Source organism: Propithecus coquereli, unplaced genomic scaffold (genome assembly GCF_000956105.1).
Source record: "Propithecus coquereli isolate 6110/MARCELLA unplaced genomic scaffold, Pcoq_1.0 Scaffold665, whole genome shotgun sequence".
Taxonomy (NCBI): Eukaryota; Metazoa; Chordata; class Mammalia; order Primates; family Indriidae; genus Propithecus; species Propithecus coquereli.
The window spans coordinates 644,760-662,583 of NW_012152674.1; the positions used below are offsets into that span (position 1 = coordinate 644,760).

Below are 17,824 nucleotides of genomic sequence, written 5' to 3' on the forward strand. Positions count from 1 at the left end.
CGTGACTGTGAGGTGGGGACTTTTCTATGCCCCACTCTACGGCAGGGACACTGAGGCACACAGGCGAAGGGACCTGCCTAGGGCCGCTTGGTTGGTGAGCCACACAGCCGAGGTTTGGGCCCGCTAGGCTTCCCAACCCGCCCTGGCGGGAGTGAGCTGCCCGTCCTGGGAGGTATGCAAGGGAACTCAGCGCTGGGTAGAGGACTTGGATACGTGTTGGGGTCGCCTTCGTCATCCAATAAGAAATCGCCTACTCCGTGCCAGTCTCGGTTGTAAGCGCTGGGTAAAGATGAAGAAGAAAAGCTCACATTTATTTTCTCCTAAATTATCACTGTGTGTAACTCACGTGCCTCCCAGTCGGACTGAGTGCGGGGACCGACGGCAGATCCGTCTCTGAGCGAACTCTCTGCTGAATGAATGAATGAGCGAATGCGAGGAGGAACCAGCCACGATGCCCATTCAGGGAGGCCCGAAATCACAGCAAGACCGAGTCAGAGCCGGTTCCGACCAGAGCCCGCTCTAACGGGCGCCTGCCGCTCTACCGGCGGATCGTGACGCCCATTTTCCAGGTGGGGAAACCAAGGCACGCGGCCCCCGCCTCCCGCGCAGGGGCGGGCCCGCCCCTTCCACCCCCCGCGCGCGGGCGGGTCCGGGGCCGGCGGGTGGGCGTGGTGCGGCCCGGGGGCGGCGCGCGGCGGCTGGAACCTGAGCCCGGGGAGGAGGGACGGCGGCGGGCAGGCGCCGGGCGGGCTGGCCGGGAGTCAGGAAGCGCCGCGCTCCCGGCCGCCGGCGGTCCCGGAGGTGAGTGGGGCCGGGGTCCCCTCGCGCCCCCGCGGACGTCTCCGGGGCCCGTCCGGCTCCGGAGGGTCCCGAGGCTCCGAAGTCGCGGCCACGGGCGCGGGGGGCGGAGGCGGGAGCCGCGAGGTCCGCTGGCGCAGGCGGCTCCGCTGAGTGCCTCGGGCGGGCACCAGCTCTCCGGGACTCGGTTTGATCACCTGTGAAATGGGCGCCTACGTGGGTCCCGGGGCAGCAGCAGGCCTGGGGAAGGGAGGTCTCGGGCTCCGGGAGACCCCAAGTCGGGGAACCAAAGAGCAGGAGGCCTTAAGCCCACCTTGGGCGTCCCATCTTGGGGGGCTCGCCAGAGGGATGGGGGCGCTGCGGTTTGCTCCTGGCCTCTGAGCAAGTTGGAGGGGATTGGGAGTCTAGAGCTTCCAAAGGCCACTTCTTGGTTACTGAGTCCCAGAGAAGGAGATGCCTTTTCCTACGTGAAAATCTTTAACCTCTAGTTCCGCCCTGAACTCCCCGGAGGTCCCTGGGGACAGAGAGACCTCCCACGCTCCCACTTGCCTGGAAATACCAACCACAGACAGTTCTTTGAGCTACCTATGCCCCCAACCCCGCCCAGCCCCAGCCGTTCCCTCTGACTGTTCTTTCCGTTTTGCAGATGGGGAAACTGAGGCTTGGGTTGGGGATGTCGCCAAGTGATACTTAAACCCAAGGGCTCTCTGGCTCCAAAGCCCTCCCCACCACACCAGGTGGCCTGTCCCCAGGCCAGCTCTGCACACAGGGCCTGGAGCCCACGGGGTGCCTAGGAAGTAACAGGGAGGGGGCGGGCCTGGTGACTGTTCCGACTCAGCTTCCAAAACAAGGACGGGGAGCGGGGTGTGAACCCCTGAAGTTCTAAGCAGGCTCCGTGTGCGCTTAGAGGACTTTAGCTCTGCCACGCTGGCCTGGGGCAAGGGCAGAGGGACTGCCTCTCGAGGAAGGGGAGGAGGTGGTCTCTCTGGGGAACCAGGTAGAAGGGTCAGGCCCGGGTCACCTGTGAGGTTAAGAGCAGCCCTGCGTGGGGCTTGGGGCCATCCCGTAGCATGTGACCTTGGGCCAGTCCCTTAGCTGTCTGAGCCGTGTCCTCCCATCTGTAACACGGGCGTAGCATGAAGGCGGCCCCCCTGGGCTGTCATGAGGACTGACGACCTTCGGTGAGCCTGGCCCAGGCTGCGTTAGCTGTGATTGTTGCAGTGGCTGCTGTTGCCCCAAACTTCTCCGAAATGCAACAGGGTGAGAAAAGGCAATTGGCCAGTTTCCACATTTCTCTAGTTCATGCAGTTGGAAGATCGATGGGAAAGGCTGGGACCCCTGCTTCCTACCGCGATTGCGGAATGGCAGGGAGAAGGGGCTCCCAAGCACGGGTGGCAGGTGGCAGTCCTAGTGCAGTCTGCTTTACTTTGTAAAACCAAGGCAGGCTGTTTTGAAGTGGTTACCAGGGAATGGTCGGCCCAAAGAAAGAGTGTGAGGCCCCCCTGGGATGGATGGTTCCACGAGCTCCTGCGGACACGCCTGGGGTTCCTCGGGGCGGAATCCGGACACCTTGTATCTGGGGAAGGGACTGTGGCGGCTGCTCCGTCTCATCCGGAGGCCTCAGCCACTTTCCCGCCAGCAACCCCCCCCCCGCCCCCAAAAGCTCACCTGTGCCAGCTCTGGGCTGATCACTGGAGCATTGAGATGCCTTGGCCCCCCGCGTAGCTGGAGCCCTAGGGTTGTGAACGGGGCGGTCCAGACATCAGAGGGGTCTCGTGCAGCTGTGGCCTTGCGGGGGGAGCAGCACGCCCACCTGGCCTGTGGGCACGTGTTCGGTGGCCGCTTGGTAATCTGTGCTGTTGAGTGAAGGGGGGCGAGAGAACGCCGTAGAAGGGGGGGGCAGATCAGGAAGGATGGAGGACGTGATCGAGCCGTGTTTGAGCCGCGCCTTGAAGAATAAATGCGCCAGTAGCGGAAAGGGCGTTCGGGTAAAGGGAACGGCGCCGGCGAAGACGCGCCTCTTCCGTGTTAGCAGGTGGGCAAGCCTGGGCTTTGCAGAGCAGCCGAGAAATCGTTCTGTCTGTCCGGGGCGCGTGACCTGAACAGGAAGGGCAAGGAATCAGACAGGCAGAGGCGAAGTGGGACCCAGAAACCCTAAAAGTCCAGGCTGGGAGGGATGCGGTTGTTTGTGTGGTCTAAAAGAGCCTTCTGGCTGCAAAGTGGGAAAATTGGAGAGGACCAGACGGGGAGGCTGGTCCCAAGGCTGGGGAAGTCGTCCAGGCCCCGGGGTGGGGAGTGGAAGGACATGCAGACTCGGCCTCCCTGCCTGGCACCTAGTAGGTGCTCAGTCAGTATCTCCTGTGCGGTTGACCGAGCAAATACTTTTGAGAGGGCCTGAGTCCACTGAGCTCCTTTGTCTGTTCCTACAGGGATGGAGTCCCCGTGAAGTGGATATCTGTGCCCCTCAGAGGTCACTGACCCTGCTGTCTGCCTCAGTTTCCCCCTAATCAACTCTGGGAAAGACACTCCAGTCCCGTGTCCAAATTATAGGGACCCGGGTAACAGCTCCTTTTTTTGTCACCGATAGGGTCTGGAGAGCCGAGGAAACATTTCTTTCATGCCAGCGGCCCTCTGGAACGCTCCGCATCACCAATTTGGGGCGGAATTCACCTGTTAAAGATTAATTCAGATCTCCTGAGATGCTTGTGGTCCTGGACGTGGCTGCAAGCTCCGAAGTCTCGGTGCAAGGTTGTATGTGGCTTCAGCCAAGCCTGGGCTGCATTCACAGCTATTACGGGGGTAGCCAGCATTTATCGAGGATTTACTGCGGGCCGGGCACTCTCCGTGCATTTGGATACAAAACGATTATTGTACCCATTTCTCAGAGGGTGGAACTGAGGTCTGAAAGGCGAAGTCGCTTGCCTAGGGTCTCTCTGGGAGAGAGCTGGGAAAGGGCAGAGCTGGGAGCTGAATCCATTTGTCCTATTCCAAAATTCATGCCCTTAACTTTCAAGATGGCCTGTCCCCGGTTGTCTGGACCCTCCCTGGGGTGCCCAGAGTCACAGGGAAGAGACTATGCAGTATGGAGATAAGAACTTGAATCACTCAGACAGGCCTGGGCTTAAAGCCTGGGCCCGCTGCTCCCTTTCCGGGGGAGCTTAGAGAAGTCACCTGGCCTCTCTGAGCCTCAGTTTCCTCATCTGTCAAAGGGGCTCCCAGTTCCCACTTTGCAAGAATGATCCAAGGCACAAATGGGGCTCCGAAGCCCAGGTTTCCTCATCCAGTGTCAGCCCCCCTCGCACCCCAACCTGTGCCAAAGCATGTTTACCTCCAGGCCGTCCTCAGAGAGCCCCTCTGTGCCAGATGGGTGGGCAGGAGGTAGGGCAAAGCTAGGCTTGCATTTGGACAAAGGTTGCTGCCTTTTCAGCTGCAAAATATTTATGGGCGTTGACTGAGTGCCAGGAGCCATCAGCATTTCCTGCTTTCCTGATTTGATGCTTAGAAACTAGGGCCCAACCGCCTAGCTTCAAATCCCAGCTTCCAATAAGTTCCCTTACTCCTTTGGCGTCGGTTTGCTCATCTGTGCAATGGGCACGATGACAGTGCCTGCCCTGCTGGGTGGTTGTGGACAGTCTTCAGCACAACATGGATTGCTTAGTTTAAAACCAAAACTGTCAGCGGACAGTCACTTCAGAGGCATCCCAGCCTCACCCCTACTGGAGGTGAGCAGGGGTGGGAGGGATGCTGAGCCCCATTTTACAGACGAGGAAACTGAGACACAGACACAAAGAGGGAAGCCACTTACCAGCTGGCTCATGGCATAGCTGGACCTGGAAGCCAGATCTGAGTGACTCTGGTCCCCGAAAAGCTCAGTGGTCAGCTTAGTACCTGGAAAGTGACTCTGGACTCACCCATCTTGGAGTCTGACCCACCTCAGTGCACCTCCCAGCTCTGCCACTTGCTGCTCTGTGACCTCAGGAAGTGGCTGAACCTCTCTGATCCTGGGGCTGCCACCTGGGGTTTGCTGGAGGTCAGAGCTCTGCCAGCTCGAGGGGGATTTGGGTCACTCTGCTTCTCCTGCCCTGGCCTGGACTCCCCCTGCCGTGGGTGCCCTTGGGTCCCGTGAGTGGTACCCTGGACAGGAGGAAAGGGGAAGGGACATGACCCTCAGTTTCACTGTGACTCCGACTTCCTTCTCTCCCCTGAGCCTCTTCCTGACAGCTGGCTTCCCCTTTCTGCCCCGAGCCCTGGCTGCTGCTGGCGGGGGACCCCACCTCCCCGAGCATGTTTCCTCATCGGTAAGGGAAGACATCACCCGAGATCACGCCAGGCCCCCGCGGGTCTCTAGATGAGGTCAGGGTGTTGGACAGGCCTCAGGAGGAGGTGAGGGCTCAGGGGACAGACAGGCGGGCCGTTGAGCAGACGGGAATATTCTTATTTTTCTTTGGGTGGTGAGTAAGAGCTGCCCCTCCCGGCCACCCGCCCCGCCTGCCCCCTGCACAAAGGGCCCCTCAGTCTCACCCGTCGCCTGTTTTTCCATGAGGGTGGAGTGGCCTGGGTTCCACCCGCTTGACTGGGAGAGCTGACCACCTTCTGAGACAGCTTCTCCAGAGTGTGTGTGTGTGTGTGTGTGTGTGTGTGTGTGTGTGTGTGTGGAGGGTGGGCCCAGCAGGTAAGGGTGGGACGGTGGGCATGGAACTGGCTGACCTCAGGCAGGGACCCATCAGTGTGGTTCACTCCTGCCTCCCCTTGGCACAGAGGACGGGCTCAGGAGTAACTGTGGATAGAGTGGAGGAAGGAAGGAAGGAATGAGGGATTGGACAGACAGACCAGCAAGGCAGAGACATCAGAGGAAACCACCTGCTCAGATTCAGGCTCCAGCTCTGAGACCTAGTGGGCTTGGGCAAGTCCCGGCCTGTCCTGGTCTTGCCGAGCCTCCGTTTACTCATCTGCAAAATGGGCTCAGGATAGGTGTCACCCTAATGGGAGGTATTGTGTCCTGTAGGTCAGAGAGCCCTGTACATAGTAGGTGCTCAGTAAACTCTCTGTTAAAGGACAGGAGGGAGGAAGTTAGTTGGGCAGAGGTTCAGCTTTGGAGACCTGTCTGCCCTGGGGACAATGACTAAGCTTGTGTTTGACGCCTTTCATCTCCATTCATTCACTCAGCAAATGTATCTTGAGCAGCTACCATGTGCCAGGCCCTGTTCTAGGCATCAGGGACTCAGCTGTGACCAGAACAGAAGAGAGTCCCTGCCGTCCTAGGGCTTTCGTCCAGGTGACATCATTCCACACGCAGTGCTTTGAGGCTCTGATATCCACAATGACCACTGAACCCAGCGGTGGGTACTGGGATTAGCTCCCTTTTAGAGGGGAGGAAGTGGAGGCTCAGAGAGGTCAAGTGATACACCTGGGGTCACACAGTAAGTGGCAAAGCCAAGATTCAAACTCCACGCCTGTCTGCCCGCAGCCTCCCAGCTCGTCCCCACAGTGCCACCGTGCCCTGCTGAGTTCCAAGGGGCACGGCGTTCAGAAGGGTGGCCGTGGGAGAGGGCTTTGTAGACCCAAAGGGATGAACTCAAATGGATTTAAAAGCAGACGGTTGGAATCCTAGCCACCTTCCCTTCCTGTTGAGTTGTGACCTCAGCTGGGCCTCTTGGTCTCTCTGAGCCTCAGTTTGCTCATCTGTGAAATGGGGCTAACCGTAAAGCCTACCTTAAATGAGAGATTAATGTGAAAGTGCTCAGCATGTGGCAGGTGTTGGATAGATGTCACCCTTACTTCCTTTCTCCCAGGACTCAGTTTATTCATCTGGGAATGGGAATAATACTGCCTAATTTCTAGCATTATTATTTGGATCAAAAAGAGGTAGAAGGCTGGGTGCAGTGGCTCATGCCTGTAATCCTAGCACTCTGGGAGGCTGAGGCGGGCGGATTATTTGAGCTCAGGAGTTCGAAACCAGCTCTGAGCAAGAGCGAGACCCCATCTCTACTAAAAATACAAAGAAATTAATCGGACAACTAAAAATACATAGAAAAAATTAGCCGGGCACGGTGGCGCATGCCTGTAGTCCCAGCTACTCGGGAGGCTGAGGCAGAAGGATCGCTTGAGCCCAGGAGTTTGAGGTTGCTGTGAGCGAAGCTAACGCCACGGCACTCACTCTAGCCCGGGCAACAGAGTGAGACTCTGTCTCAAAAAAAGGAAAGAGGTAGAAGGGGCTGTGTCCAGTGTACCAATGAGGAGAGGTCCCTGCTGATGGTGGGATTTCAGGCCTGAGCTTTAGGCGTAATTCCAAGCAGTCACCCCAGAGACAGCGGCCTTCTGTTGGCATAGGCTGGTGGGGAGGCGAGCTGGGGCAGAGAGAGGATCTCAGACTGGTTTTCTGCTGCCTCGGGCTCCCTTCCCCGACTCCCGCCCAATCCATTCATCATGGGCGTCTGGCCCTCCATCGATTTGGCAAACTCGGGACTTTTGCTCCTAGGAATGGGGTGGAGGAATGTATACATGGATGGGTCGGTATCCTGTCCCCTCCGGGCCTCAGTCTCCCCGCTGGAAAATGGAGCAGATCCTGCCCTGAATGCCTTCCAGAGATGACGAGAGGTGGAAGTGAGGTGGTGAGAAAACCTTTTCCGAAGGCGAGGTCCCTGCAGAGCCATGAGCCCTGGCCTTGGAGCCAGGAAGTCTGGGTTCCAGCACCTGCTCTGTCCTGACCTCTCTGGGCCTCATCTTGCCCTGCTGTCGTTGGAGGGAACGTTAACGACAATAACAGAGCAGCTGCCGTTTATTGAGCACTTACTATGTGCCGGGCACTGTGCTGAACTCTCGAATTATCACATTTAATCCTCACAACAGCCCTTTGGGGTAAGAGCTGTTATTTTATTTTTTAATTTAAAGCATAAGGCTGGGCGTGGTGGCTCACAGCCATAATCCCAGCACTTTGGGAGGCTGAGGCAAAAGAATCACTTAAGGCCAGGAGTTTGAGACCAGCCTGAGAAACATGGTGAGACTCTGTCTCTACAAAAAATTTAAAAAGTTAGCTGGGCGTGGTGGCGCATGCCTATAGTCCCAGCTACTTGGGAGGCTGAGGGAAGAAGATCGCTTGAGCCTGGGAGTTTGAGGCTGCAGTGAGCTATGATCACACTACTGTATTCCAGCCTGGACAACAGAGCAAAATCCTGTCTCTAAAAAATAAAAAAAAGGTAATAAAGCATGAATATATAGTACGCTAAATAATTATGAAGCAAAACAGGTGAAGCCCCCCAGGTGGTAGTAATTGTCACCCCCATTTCACAGAGGAGGAAACTGAGGCCGAGAGAGGAGAAGTGACTTGCTCAAGACCGTACAGCTAGCGAGTGGCAGGTGGGGAGCAGAACGTAGATTGGGTGATGTCCCAAAACTACAAAATCCGCTCTGGGGTTCTCTGGGGCTGTGACTGTCCTCTAGGAGAGGAGCTGGGCCAGGGAGAAGGAGGTCCTAAGGTTTTGGGGCCCTCCCTTCTCCTGAGCTGGAGCTGGGTAGCACTACGCTCCGGGCAGGGCTGAGTCCGAGAGGGTGGACTCTGGGGGCTGTGCTCTCGTGGGAGGGAGGGGAGGCGAGGGGAGAGGCCCTGGAGCCTCCTGGGACAGTGACTTCATATCCTCGTTGCTCCTGCCGGGTTCCAGACCCTGTGCTAGACCCTATGTGTTTAATCCTCGCGACATCCCCGTGTTGCAACCAGGAAACCGAGGCTCAGGGAGGGAGGCAACTCGTCCAATGTCACCAAGCCTGGAAGGGTTATTGAGATGTAATTCACATGCCACACAACTCAGCTTCTTGGAGTGTACAGTTCAGTGGTTTCCTGGCGTACTCAGAGTTGTGCAGACATCGTCGCTACCCAGTGGCAGTCCCCACCCTCCTCCTCCGACAACTAGTCTGCTTTCTGTCTCCGTGGATTTGCCTGTTCTGGGCATTTCATATAAATGGAATCCTACAATACGTGGGCTTTGGTGTCTGCATGGTGCGTGCTCTTAACCGTTGAGCCACATTGCCTCCCGGTGGCTCCTACCCCAGGGCAGGGGACCCTTGGAAACGAATCGGTCCCCGTGGAAGCTCAGAGCGGGGCTTGTGTGCGCTGTGGCATCCCTCCAGCCAACGGGCTCGCAGAGTGACTGAGTGACCGCGGTGGCCGTGCTGGGGCGCGGTGAGTCACCCCAGCCCTGCCCTGCCTCGGTGATGTGAGCATGAGGGGTCACCCTCCTGTGTGGGGGGGACCCGGCAGGACACTGGGGCTCTGTGTGCCCTGGACAGGCAGCCACTGTGCGGCAGACAGGAAGCGGGTTGGGCCGAGACCTGCTAGGTAAATACGGGCTGGCCAGGGAAGGTGCTGGGCATGGCGTGATGTCCCTGCTGCTGCCTGCCAGGGGCCTGGGAGCCGTGGGTAGCCTGGCAGGCGGCAGGTTTCGCCAAGCCAAGGCGCTGAGCTCCCAGCCAGCTGCTCCCAGCGGCTGCTCCGTGGTGGCTGCCAGAGTCCGCCTCCCAGGCTGTGGGTCCAGCCGCTCTGCCTTCGCTGGCAGTCATGTGCCCTCCTTGGTCCTCGGTCATTTCGTCCGTCCATCCGCCGACGACACTAATAATGCACCAATGATGACGATGCCGACAGCAGCCATCTCTTACTGAGTGCGCGCTCCGTGCCGGCTGCTGGGCTCAGTGTTTTGCACACTTTATCTCATTTAACCCTCACGACGGTCCCCTGGGGTAGGTGCTACAATCGTTGCCATCTTACAGGTGAGGAAACTGAGGCGCAGGAAGGCCAGGTGGTGACTTGCTCAGGGTCACACAGCTGGTGAATTGGAGGTCTGTCTCCGAGGATGGCAGTGCCCACTATCCCCCTCCCCCACACCAGTTTTCTGCCAGCCCCTCCTCCCGCCCTTCCCTCCCAGGGTCCCCTGGTCCTTGCAAGGTGCCCGTCAGGGGCACAGGTCCTGGGGACACGCAGGTTCTAATCCAGCTTCCCGCTCTCTGGAACAGGGCAACCCCAGATGGGTGACTTTGCTTCTCTGAGCCTCGGTTTCCTCTCCGGGAAGGTGGGGGGGTGGATGCGTCTGGTACTTTTTCTCCAGCACCCGCAAACCTCGGGGTCCTTGTCCTCCCAGTCCCTTCCCTGCCCACTTGGCCCCTCCAAGAGTGACCTGGAATGGCCAGCACTCACTGTTGCACTTATTCGGGGGTACGGCAGGAAGTGGGGGCCCACAGGTTGGCCACGAGCCCTGGGAGGGGGGAGGGCGCACACTGGGTCTGTCTGGGAGCCCCTCCCCCGTGGGCTCCCTCCACGTCTTCACCCCGCACCGCCCAGCACCCCACTTTCCTCCTTCCTGCCTTTCCTCTTCCTCCATGCACCCCGTGCTTCCCCGTCACGCCTTCGTCCTCTCCGCCGCCTCTGTCCTCTCTCTGGTTCCAAATCACCCCTCTCCTCGCAGCCTCTCCCTGTCCCTTAGGGACTCATGCCGCTCCCCCACCCCCCGTCTGCACCCTCCCAGAACTTAAGAGGTCCTCGGTCGTATAGTCTAAGAAAACGAATAGCCACTGATGTCCCCTCTAGCTCTGCACGATGCTAACTGCTGGGGACACGGGGGACACAAAGTAGTCCCTACCTCATGGAACTAAAATTCTATAGGGAAGAAAGGAGGTGAATAAAAGAATAAGTGAATGTAAAAGTTTAATCGTGAGAGTGTCTTAAAGGGAGGCACGCGTTGCTCTGAGGCAGCTGGTTTACTGGGGGCCAGGGAGGCTCTCAGGGACATGCCCTGTAGGATGAGACCTGGGGGGAGGGGACCAGCCAGTGAAGGAAGGGCACTCCGGGCCGCGGGAACAGCCGTCTGCCTTGCCTCCTAGACTGCGGGTTCTCCGAGACTCCACTCTGTTATGTCTCCCTCCGTGCCCTGCAAACAGGTGGCGCTCAACGGTGCCCTGCAAACAGGTGGCGCTCAACAGATGCCTGTTGGAGTGAATTCATCCCAGAATGGAGGGAACCGCAGAAAGCAGCTCCCTGAAATCCTTCCCCCTGGGGTAGAGCAGCCCTGCACGCCCGGACTTGTCCCTAGGTTTAAGCCGCTTTCCTTGGTCACGTAATCAGGAGGATGGGATTTGACAACGTGCCAGGGTTTCCATGAGGTCAGGCGGAGCCTCAGGTGACCTCGAGGAGGGGCCCTTCTCCCACCCTTCACGAGCTGGGGTAGGGGATGGAGCCTGAGACCTCCCCCTCCGTCGCGTCCGGGGTTCTAGAGAGAAGTCACCTGTCATGCCATTGGTAGTTTATTGAGGGCTTGCCCTGTGCCAGACGTTTGCCTCAACTGATACACTCGTGACAATCCTGTTGGGAGCTCAGGCTCAGGCGAGCCAAGTGAAGCTCGGAGAGGCTGAGTCACTTGCTCAAGCTCACCCAGCTAATGAGCGGTGGGCCTGGGACTAGCCCCCTGGCCTGTCTGATGTCACGTTGCACAGTTTCTAGCCCTGCTGGCTCTGGGGGCCCTGAGAACAGAATACAGGACCTTTGACTGTGTTCCCAGAAGCCTGGGACCTGTGTCCAGGGCAGAGCAGAAGGCTTGGTGACCCTGGCTCAGCGCTGTCTGCATCTTTCGACCCTCCTGAGGACCCCAGCGAGCCTCACGCGGCCACTCCTGAGCCCTTCTGGTCTACGCTGGTCTTAACGCCACTGGACATGACCTGCTCCTCGGTTCGTCTTGTCTGTACTGGTTCCCCACCGGAAGGCCAGCCAGGAGGGGTTTTTATCCATTTTGTTGCCATGAGTCCTCAGTACCTAGCACGCTGCCTGGCACACAGCAGGCGCTCAGTAAGCACTTGTGGAATGAATGAGTAGATGACTGGTTTCTACTCCTGCTCCTTGGGCCCCGAGATTCAGATCCGTCTTGTCCCCACCCTACCACAACCACCGTCTGTGTGTGGACCGCAGCCTGGTGTGTGTATATATATATATTCAAAAAAAAAGTTTTGGAGGCTTAAAACAAAGACGTTTGAAAACCACTGCTTTGAGTGAGCGCAGCTGGGAAGCTGTTCTTGTGTGGGGATGTTCGCAGTCATGCGTGAACGTCCTCGGTCGCACCCCTAGGGCCACCTGGTGCCAGCCGGGAGCTGCCTGCCACAGGGGCACTCGCGTGGGGGGAGGTATCCGTGAGCGCGCGGCATGGAGGGCCCCCACGCCCGCTCACGGCGGGCACAGCACACGCACACACGCGCGCGCAGAAAGGCAGGAGCAAGCGCGACAGGCACACTCGGAGGAGACACCCGGGGACTCACCCAGGCTCAGCCGCCCTCTCCCCACCTGCGCCCCGCCTTCCCTCCTAAGCCTGGCATGAGTGTGGAATGTGTAATAACAGCCTCCGGGGCAAATTAGAACAGGGAGTGAACTCTTTCCCCAGCCACAGAGAACAGGGCAGTGTTTGCAGAGGGGATTGCCACAGAGCGGCGGAGCCGGCTGTGTGTGCGTGTGTGCGCGTGTGTGCGTGTGTTCATGCAAGCTGGTGTGTACACACTCTTGGGTGGTGTGATGTGGAAGGAGCTAGGGGGTTAGGAGTCCAGAGACTTTCTTCAAGGGCATTTGCTCCCTGGGTGGCCTCTCGGAGCCTCAGTGTGCTCAGCTGTAAAATGGGAGCAATAGCCTCGCTTTGCTCGCCACGTTCCTGGGGATTAGATCAGGGACAGGCTGGGAGGGGCCTGGCGGGTTTTAATGTGGGTATAAGATGCCAGGCTGTAGTCCTACTACGTGCGTGCGTGTGGCGGGGGTAGGGGAGTGGGAGGACAGCGAAGTCAGGACCAAATTGTGGTAGCGATGGTTAAACGTGACAAGAACCGATGTTTATCAGGTGTGTACTGGCTGCCCACGGGACGCCTGACCTGCCTTATCTCACAGAGGCCCCACGAGGCAGGGGCTATTACTGCAGCTCCCATTTTACAGGTTGAGAAACTGCGGCTCGGAGAGATTAGAATGGGTTGATGGTAATAATTCTTACCTGCAGCGTGGTAGTGAAGCCTGAATGAGACGCCGCAAGGGCTGGGCGCGGTACGTGGCACCCAGAACACGCGCAGTTCACAGCCCAGGTAGCCTGGGCTATGCAGCCAACTGCCCGAATTTGAATCCTGCCTCGTCGCTAACCTGTGACCTCAGGCAAGTCACTCACCCTCTCTGAGCCTCAGTTTCCTCATCTGTAAAATGGGAATGATGGTAGTACCCACCTCCAGGGCAGGGTTTCTCGACTTCAGCCTTACAGCCATTTGGGGCTGATGGTTCTTTGCGGTGCGGGGCTGTCCTGTGCCTTGTAGGATGTTTGGTGGCATCCCCTGGCCGTGACCTACTAGGTGCCTGCAGCTCTCTCTCTTCCCCATATAGTTGTGACAAGCAAACATGTTATCAGATGTCAGGTGTCCCTGGGGGGTGGAACCAGCCCCCTTGAGAACCCCTGGCTAGAGTCCGCACGAGGACCGGACGAGCAGGTGTGTGCAAAGCACTTAGCCCCGTGCCTGGCACGGTCTGAGCTACACAGTCGTGGTGATTATGGCGACTTATTTCATAATTATTATTTTATCCTCATTAGAATGCTAACCACGATCACGGTGTGACTTGTTCAAGGCTACGCAGCAGCCAGTGAGATTGCAAGTGGCCAAACGGGGATTTGAACCCAGGGCTGGCTGACTCCAGACCCTGCCATTTTGGAGCCCCCCAAAGCTGGGATGCCATCCAGGTTGGGGTTCCTTAGGGGAGGAGGTGCAGGCGTGGGGGGAGGGACTGGAGGGACCTCCCGGCTTCCTTCTCTGGCCTTGGGACCCCCCCCCCGAGGTGGGGGTGTTCCATTAGGCCCTGAGATGTGCCATGGTGGTTCCCGACGTCTGTTCTCCCCCAGCCTCAGGGTCCCCAGTGAGGCAAAGAGGGCTGCGGCTCGGAGAGTCTAATCTGCTCCCTCTGTGCACGGGCCCCCACAGTCACCCCTCCTGCCTCCACACGCACCCCACACCTGCAGAGCCAAGCCCACGCTCACGTGGCAGCCGTGAAGGGCCGAGAGGCTCCAGGTCTCCCTCCCCTACCTGGCAGATGGACGGGACCTGATGTCCCCACAGGTCCTACTAGGTGCTTGCACTGAGTGGCTGCCTCACATACCTGAGGACCCTAGGAGGAGGCGTGGTCACCCCAAAACCAAGGCCCAGAGAGAAGTGATTTACACGAGGTCACACAGCTGCTAATGACCAGGGCCAAGAGAGGAACCGGGTCTGTCTGATTTCAGAAGCTGTGCTCCTAACCCTTCCTTCCTCCCTGGGTTGTGATAACTGACAGCCCCCAGTCTCATCCCAGGGGCAGCCCTGGATGTGTCCGGTCTCGTTTACCACTCCCTGCAACTGATGAAGAAGCTACTGCAATTGCACCCATTTTACAGAGGAGGAAACAGAGGCTCGGGGAGCTCAAGTGGCTTGGCTAAGGTCCTACGACATGTAAATGGCAGAGCTAGGATCGAAACCCAGGCCTGAAGGCCTCCAAAGTCCAGGCTCTCCCTCCCCACTGGTGTCCAGAGGAGAGCCAGCCCCTGGCAAGAGCTCTGATCCTCTGCGTGTCCTGTCGCACCCGCCAAGGGCGGCCTCTGGCGATGTCCCCGCCTCTGTGGTCCAAGCCTTCCCTCCTGGCGGCCACAGAACAAACAAGGTGGGAACCAGTTTATTTGTTCTTCTACACATGTGTCAGGCAGGGAGGGGGAGACGCACAAGAGCGGGCTTTTCAGCTGTGCCCCGGCCTCCTGGGAGGGATGGTCCGAGTTCCAGGAAACTTGCCGTCGGTGCCCAGCCCCGCCCGGCCGGCAGTGCGCTGCAGAGGGCAGGGTACCGGGGCCAGCTGACGGAGCCTTGCCCCTCCCGTGCCCTTGGGCCTGGCTGAGCCTGGTGCCTGGGAGCCAGAGAGACCTGCTTTAAGTCCAGCTCTGCTCCCCACAAGCTGTGTGACTGCCCCTCTCGAAGCCCAGTTTCCTCACCTGAGAAATGGGAGCCAGTGACACTTTTGTCATAAGCCTGTGTGTTCAAGTGGCGCCCGTCTAGGTGTCGGGGACTCAGGGGTGAACAAGACAGATGGGTTCGCTGCCTCCTGGTGTCCGAGTGCTCACAGCCTGGGAATGACCTCTGCCGGGAACAACTGGGGTAAAACCTCCCAGGAGAGCAGTGTGGAGGCCGACAGCGAGCGTGGGAGGGTCAGGGAGGGCTTCCTGGAGGAAGGGACAATTGAGCTGGCACAAGGTGGGTAGGAGTTAACCAGGCAAAGAAGGGAGGGAAGGGACCGGCACTTTGCATTGGGGAGCAGAGTTTGTGTACCGCGGGAAATCCGCTGAAGTCCTGGAACCTCAGTTTCCTGTTCTGTAAAATGGGGATCATACCTATGGTGTTAGATGAGGAAACTGAGGACCCAATAGGTTCATGTGTGTTTCTCAGCACCTCCTGTGCCTGGAGCACACGGTCAATGGTTCTGCTTTGGTAGGTGCTTACCATGTGCCAGGCGCCGCACGGGCCACGGGAATGCATGTTCTCTGCTAGTTTTCCCCATGAGGCTTAGGCATCCCCATTTTACAGAAGGGGAAACTGAGGCTGTGAAATGTCAACTTGGCCAACATCATGCAGTAGCTAAGTGTGGGGCCTGGATTTGAACCCTGCTCTGTGGGGCTCCAAAGCTGGCTTGGTGGGTCAGCCTTGGGCTCCAGGTTTGGGGTCCCAGTGTGACTCTGAGGCCCGTCCTTTTCCCGCTAACGCCCAGGGTAGCTGGCCCCGAGGCCAGCTTGTGTTTCGACATTCCTGAAAGAGGCCCCTGTTGCAGCTCCCGCCTGGAGCTGGCGGCCAACCACATCTGGGAGTGGCCACCCTGCACCCCTGTCATTACAACGGTGGCTTTGAAGCAGCTGGCAGCCGTGCTGCTTGTCCACGTGGGAGGGGGCTTCCTGGAGTCCCCACCACTGGCTGGGCTCTGCCTGACGCCCTCTCGTTCCCGTGCAGGCTGAGCAGTGCGGACGGGCATGGCGGATCCCAGCGAAGGCCCCCATGCGGGGCCTGGGGAGGCGGCTGAGCCCCCTGGGGACGAGAGCAGCACCCCCGGCGGGGAGGCCTTCCCCCTCTCCTCCCTGGCCAATCTGTTTGAGGGGGAGGATGGCTCTCCTTCACCACCGGCCGACGCTGGTCGCCCGGGTGGCCCAGGCGATGGGCGACCAAACCTGCGCATGAAGTTCCAGGGCGCCTTCCGCAAGGGGGTGCCCAACCCCATCGACCTGCTGGAGTCCACCCTGTATGAGTCCTCGGTGGTACCCGGGCCCAAGAAAGCACCCATGGACTCACTCTTTGACTACGGCACCTATCGTCACCACCCCAGTGACAACAAGCGGTGGAGGAGGAAGGTCATAGAGTGAGTATTGCCGGCCGCCTGGCCAGTGGTCTCCCGTCTGTACGGAGTTCATCCATCCACTCGTCCATCCATCCACCTGTCGGCCCACCCTTCCATAGGACACTTGTCTGTCCATCTGTTTGTCTATACTCTATCCATCCACTCACTCATTTATACAGTTGTTTACTCAACTATCTCTTCATTCATTCATTCATCTGCTTCTTAAATCCCCCATCCACCTACTTGTCTGTCCATACATCCACCCACATAGCCAACCATTTGTTCATTATCATCTGCTTATTTATATATCTATTTACCCACCCATCCATCCATCCATCCATCCACCATCCATTCGTTCATCATCCATGTATCCCTTCATCCAGAGCCCCATCTTCCCACTTGCCCATCCACTTGTCCCATCCATCCACCCATCATCCATGCACTGAAATATCTGTCTACCCATCCACCCATCCGTCACCCATCCATCCAGCCATACGCCCGTACCGTGAACCTTCCATTCGTCTCCCATTTACTCATCCACATGCCCACCCGTCCTCCCATCCACCCACTGTTTCTATTCATCCAGCCATTCAGCTGTCTGTCAGACTCTTCGTCATTCACTCATTCATTACATTTCTTGGATGGATGAACAGTTGGATGGATGGATGTATGGATGTATGGATGGGTGGATGGATGGGTGGGTGGATGGGTGGGTGGGTGGATGGGTGGGTGGATGCCTGATTGCACACCTGCCTTTCTTCTTTCCGTTCTCTCTCTCTCCCTCTTCTAACCAGCAGTTCATTCATCCACTCTCTGTCCATTTGTTCATTCACTCATTTGTTTGCTTAGTCACTGGCTCATTCATTCATTCACTCATCTTTTCACCCATTTTTCCATCTACTCATCCATCCCTCCATCCTTCCATCCATCCGTCTACCCTCTCCCGGCATACACCCAGCTACCCCGCCTGCTCTTCTCCCAGCATCACCTTCATTCCTGGACATCCAGTGGCTTTCCCGGGGCTCCGAGAGAGTCGGAAGCCCCAAGGTGTTAACCCCTTCTCTCCCACAAAGGAGGCCTGGCTGAAAGGAAAGGAGAGTGGAGAGAAGCCCTGGAGATGGGGAAACAGCATGTGGCCCCTACGGTGCATTCTATGCCAGGGCCAGCTGGGGACAGGGAGCCTCCACCTCGTTAGTGTCTGTTTCCTTACTCTCTCTCTCTGAGTCCTGTTCTTCCTCCACCTGCTCTGTCGCTCAGCAGCATCACTCCCATGTAGGTGCAGGCTCCGGACACACAGCAGGTGCTCACTGATAACGGTAATATCAGCTAATATTTGTGGGGTGTTTTCTGTGTGGCAGGCCCTAGGCGAGTACCTAGCAACATTTGTCTAAAGTGTTTGTTGAATGAATAAGTTAATGAGTGAGTTGTGGAATGAATGAATGAGAGGCTTTATCTTTTAGTCGGCTGCTCCTTTGTTTTCTCTCTGTCTTTATCTCGTTCGGTCTCTGCCTGCCTTAGTAAATACTCAATAAATGACTAATGGGTGGGTGAGTGGGTGGATGGATGAATGGGGAGATAGATGAGTGGATGGATGGATGGATGGATAGATGGATGGGTGAATGGATGGGAATGTGG

The 17,824-nt window shown here is 57.9% G+C and overlaps 1 protein-coding gene across 5 annotated transcripts in view; it reads left to right on the top strand.

The window, feature by feature from the left end:
- Positions 1–756: 756 nt before the first annotated feature.
- The window catches only part of TRPV4 (transient receptor potential cation channel, subfamily V, member 4), a 37,486-nt gene continuing 20,418 nt past the window's right edge, over positions 757–17,824 (top strand). For 3 of the 5 annotated variants that reach the window (XM_012660424.1, XM_012660423.1, XM_012660425.1), the window contains exon 1: positions 15,828–16,210. In XM_012660424.1, coding sequence (XP_012515878.1) covers positions 15,828–16,210 — 383 coding nt within the window. Of the gene's footprint in view, positions 802–15,807; positions 16,211–17,824 lie in introns of those variants that run through there. The other 2 variants (XM_012660421.1, XM_012660422.1) reach the window with 2 other exon arrangements.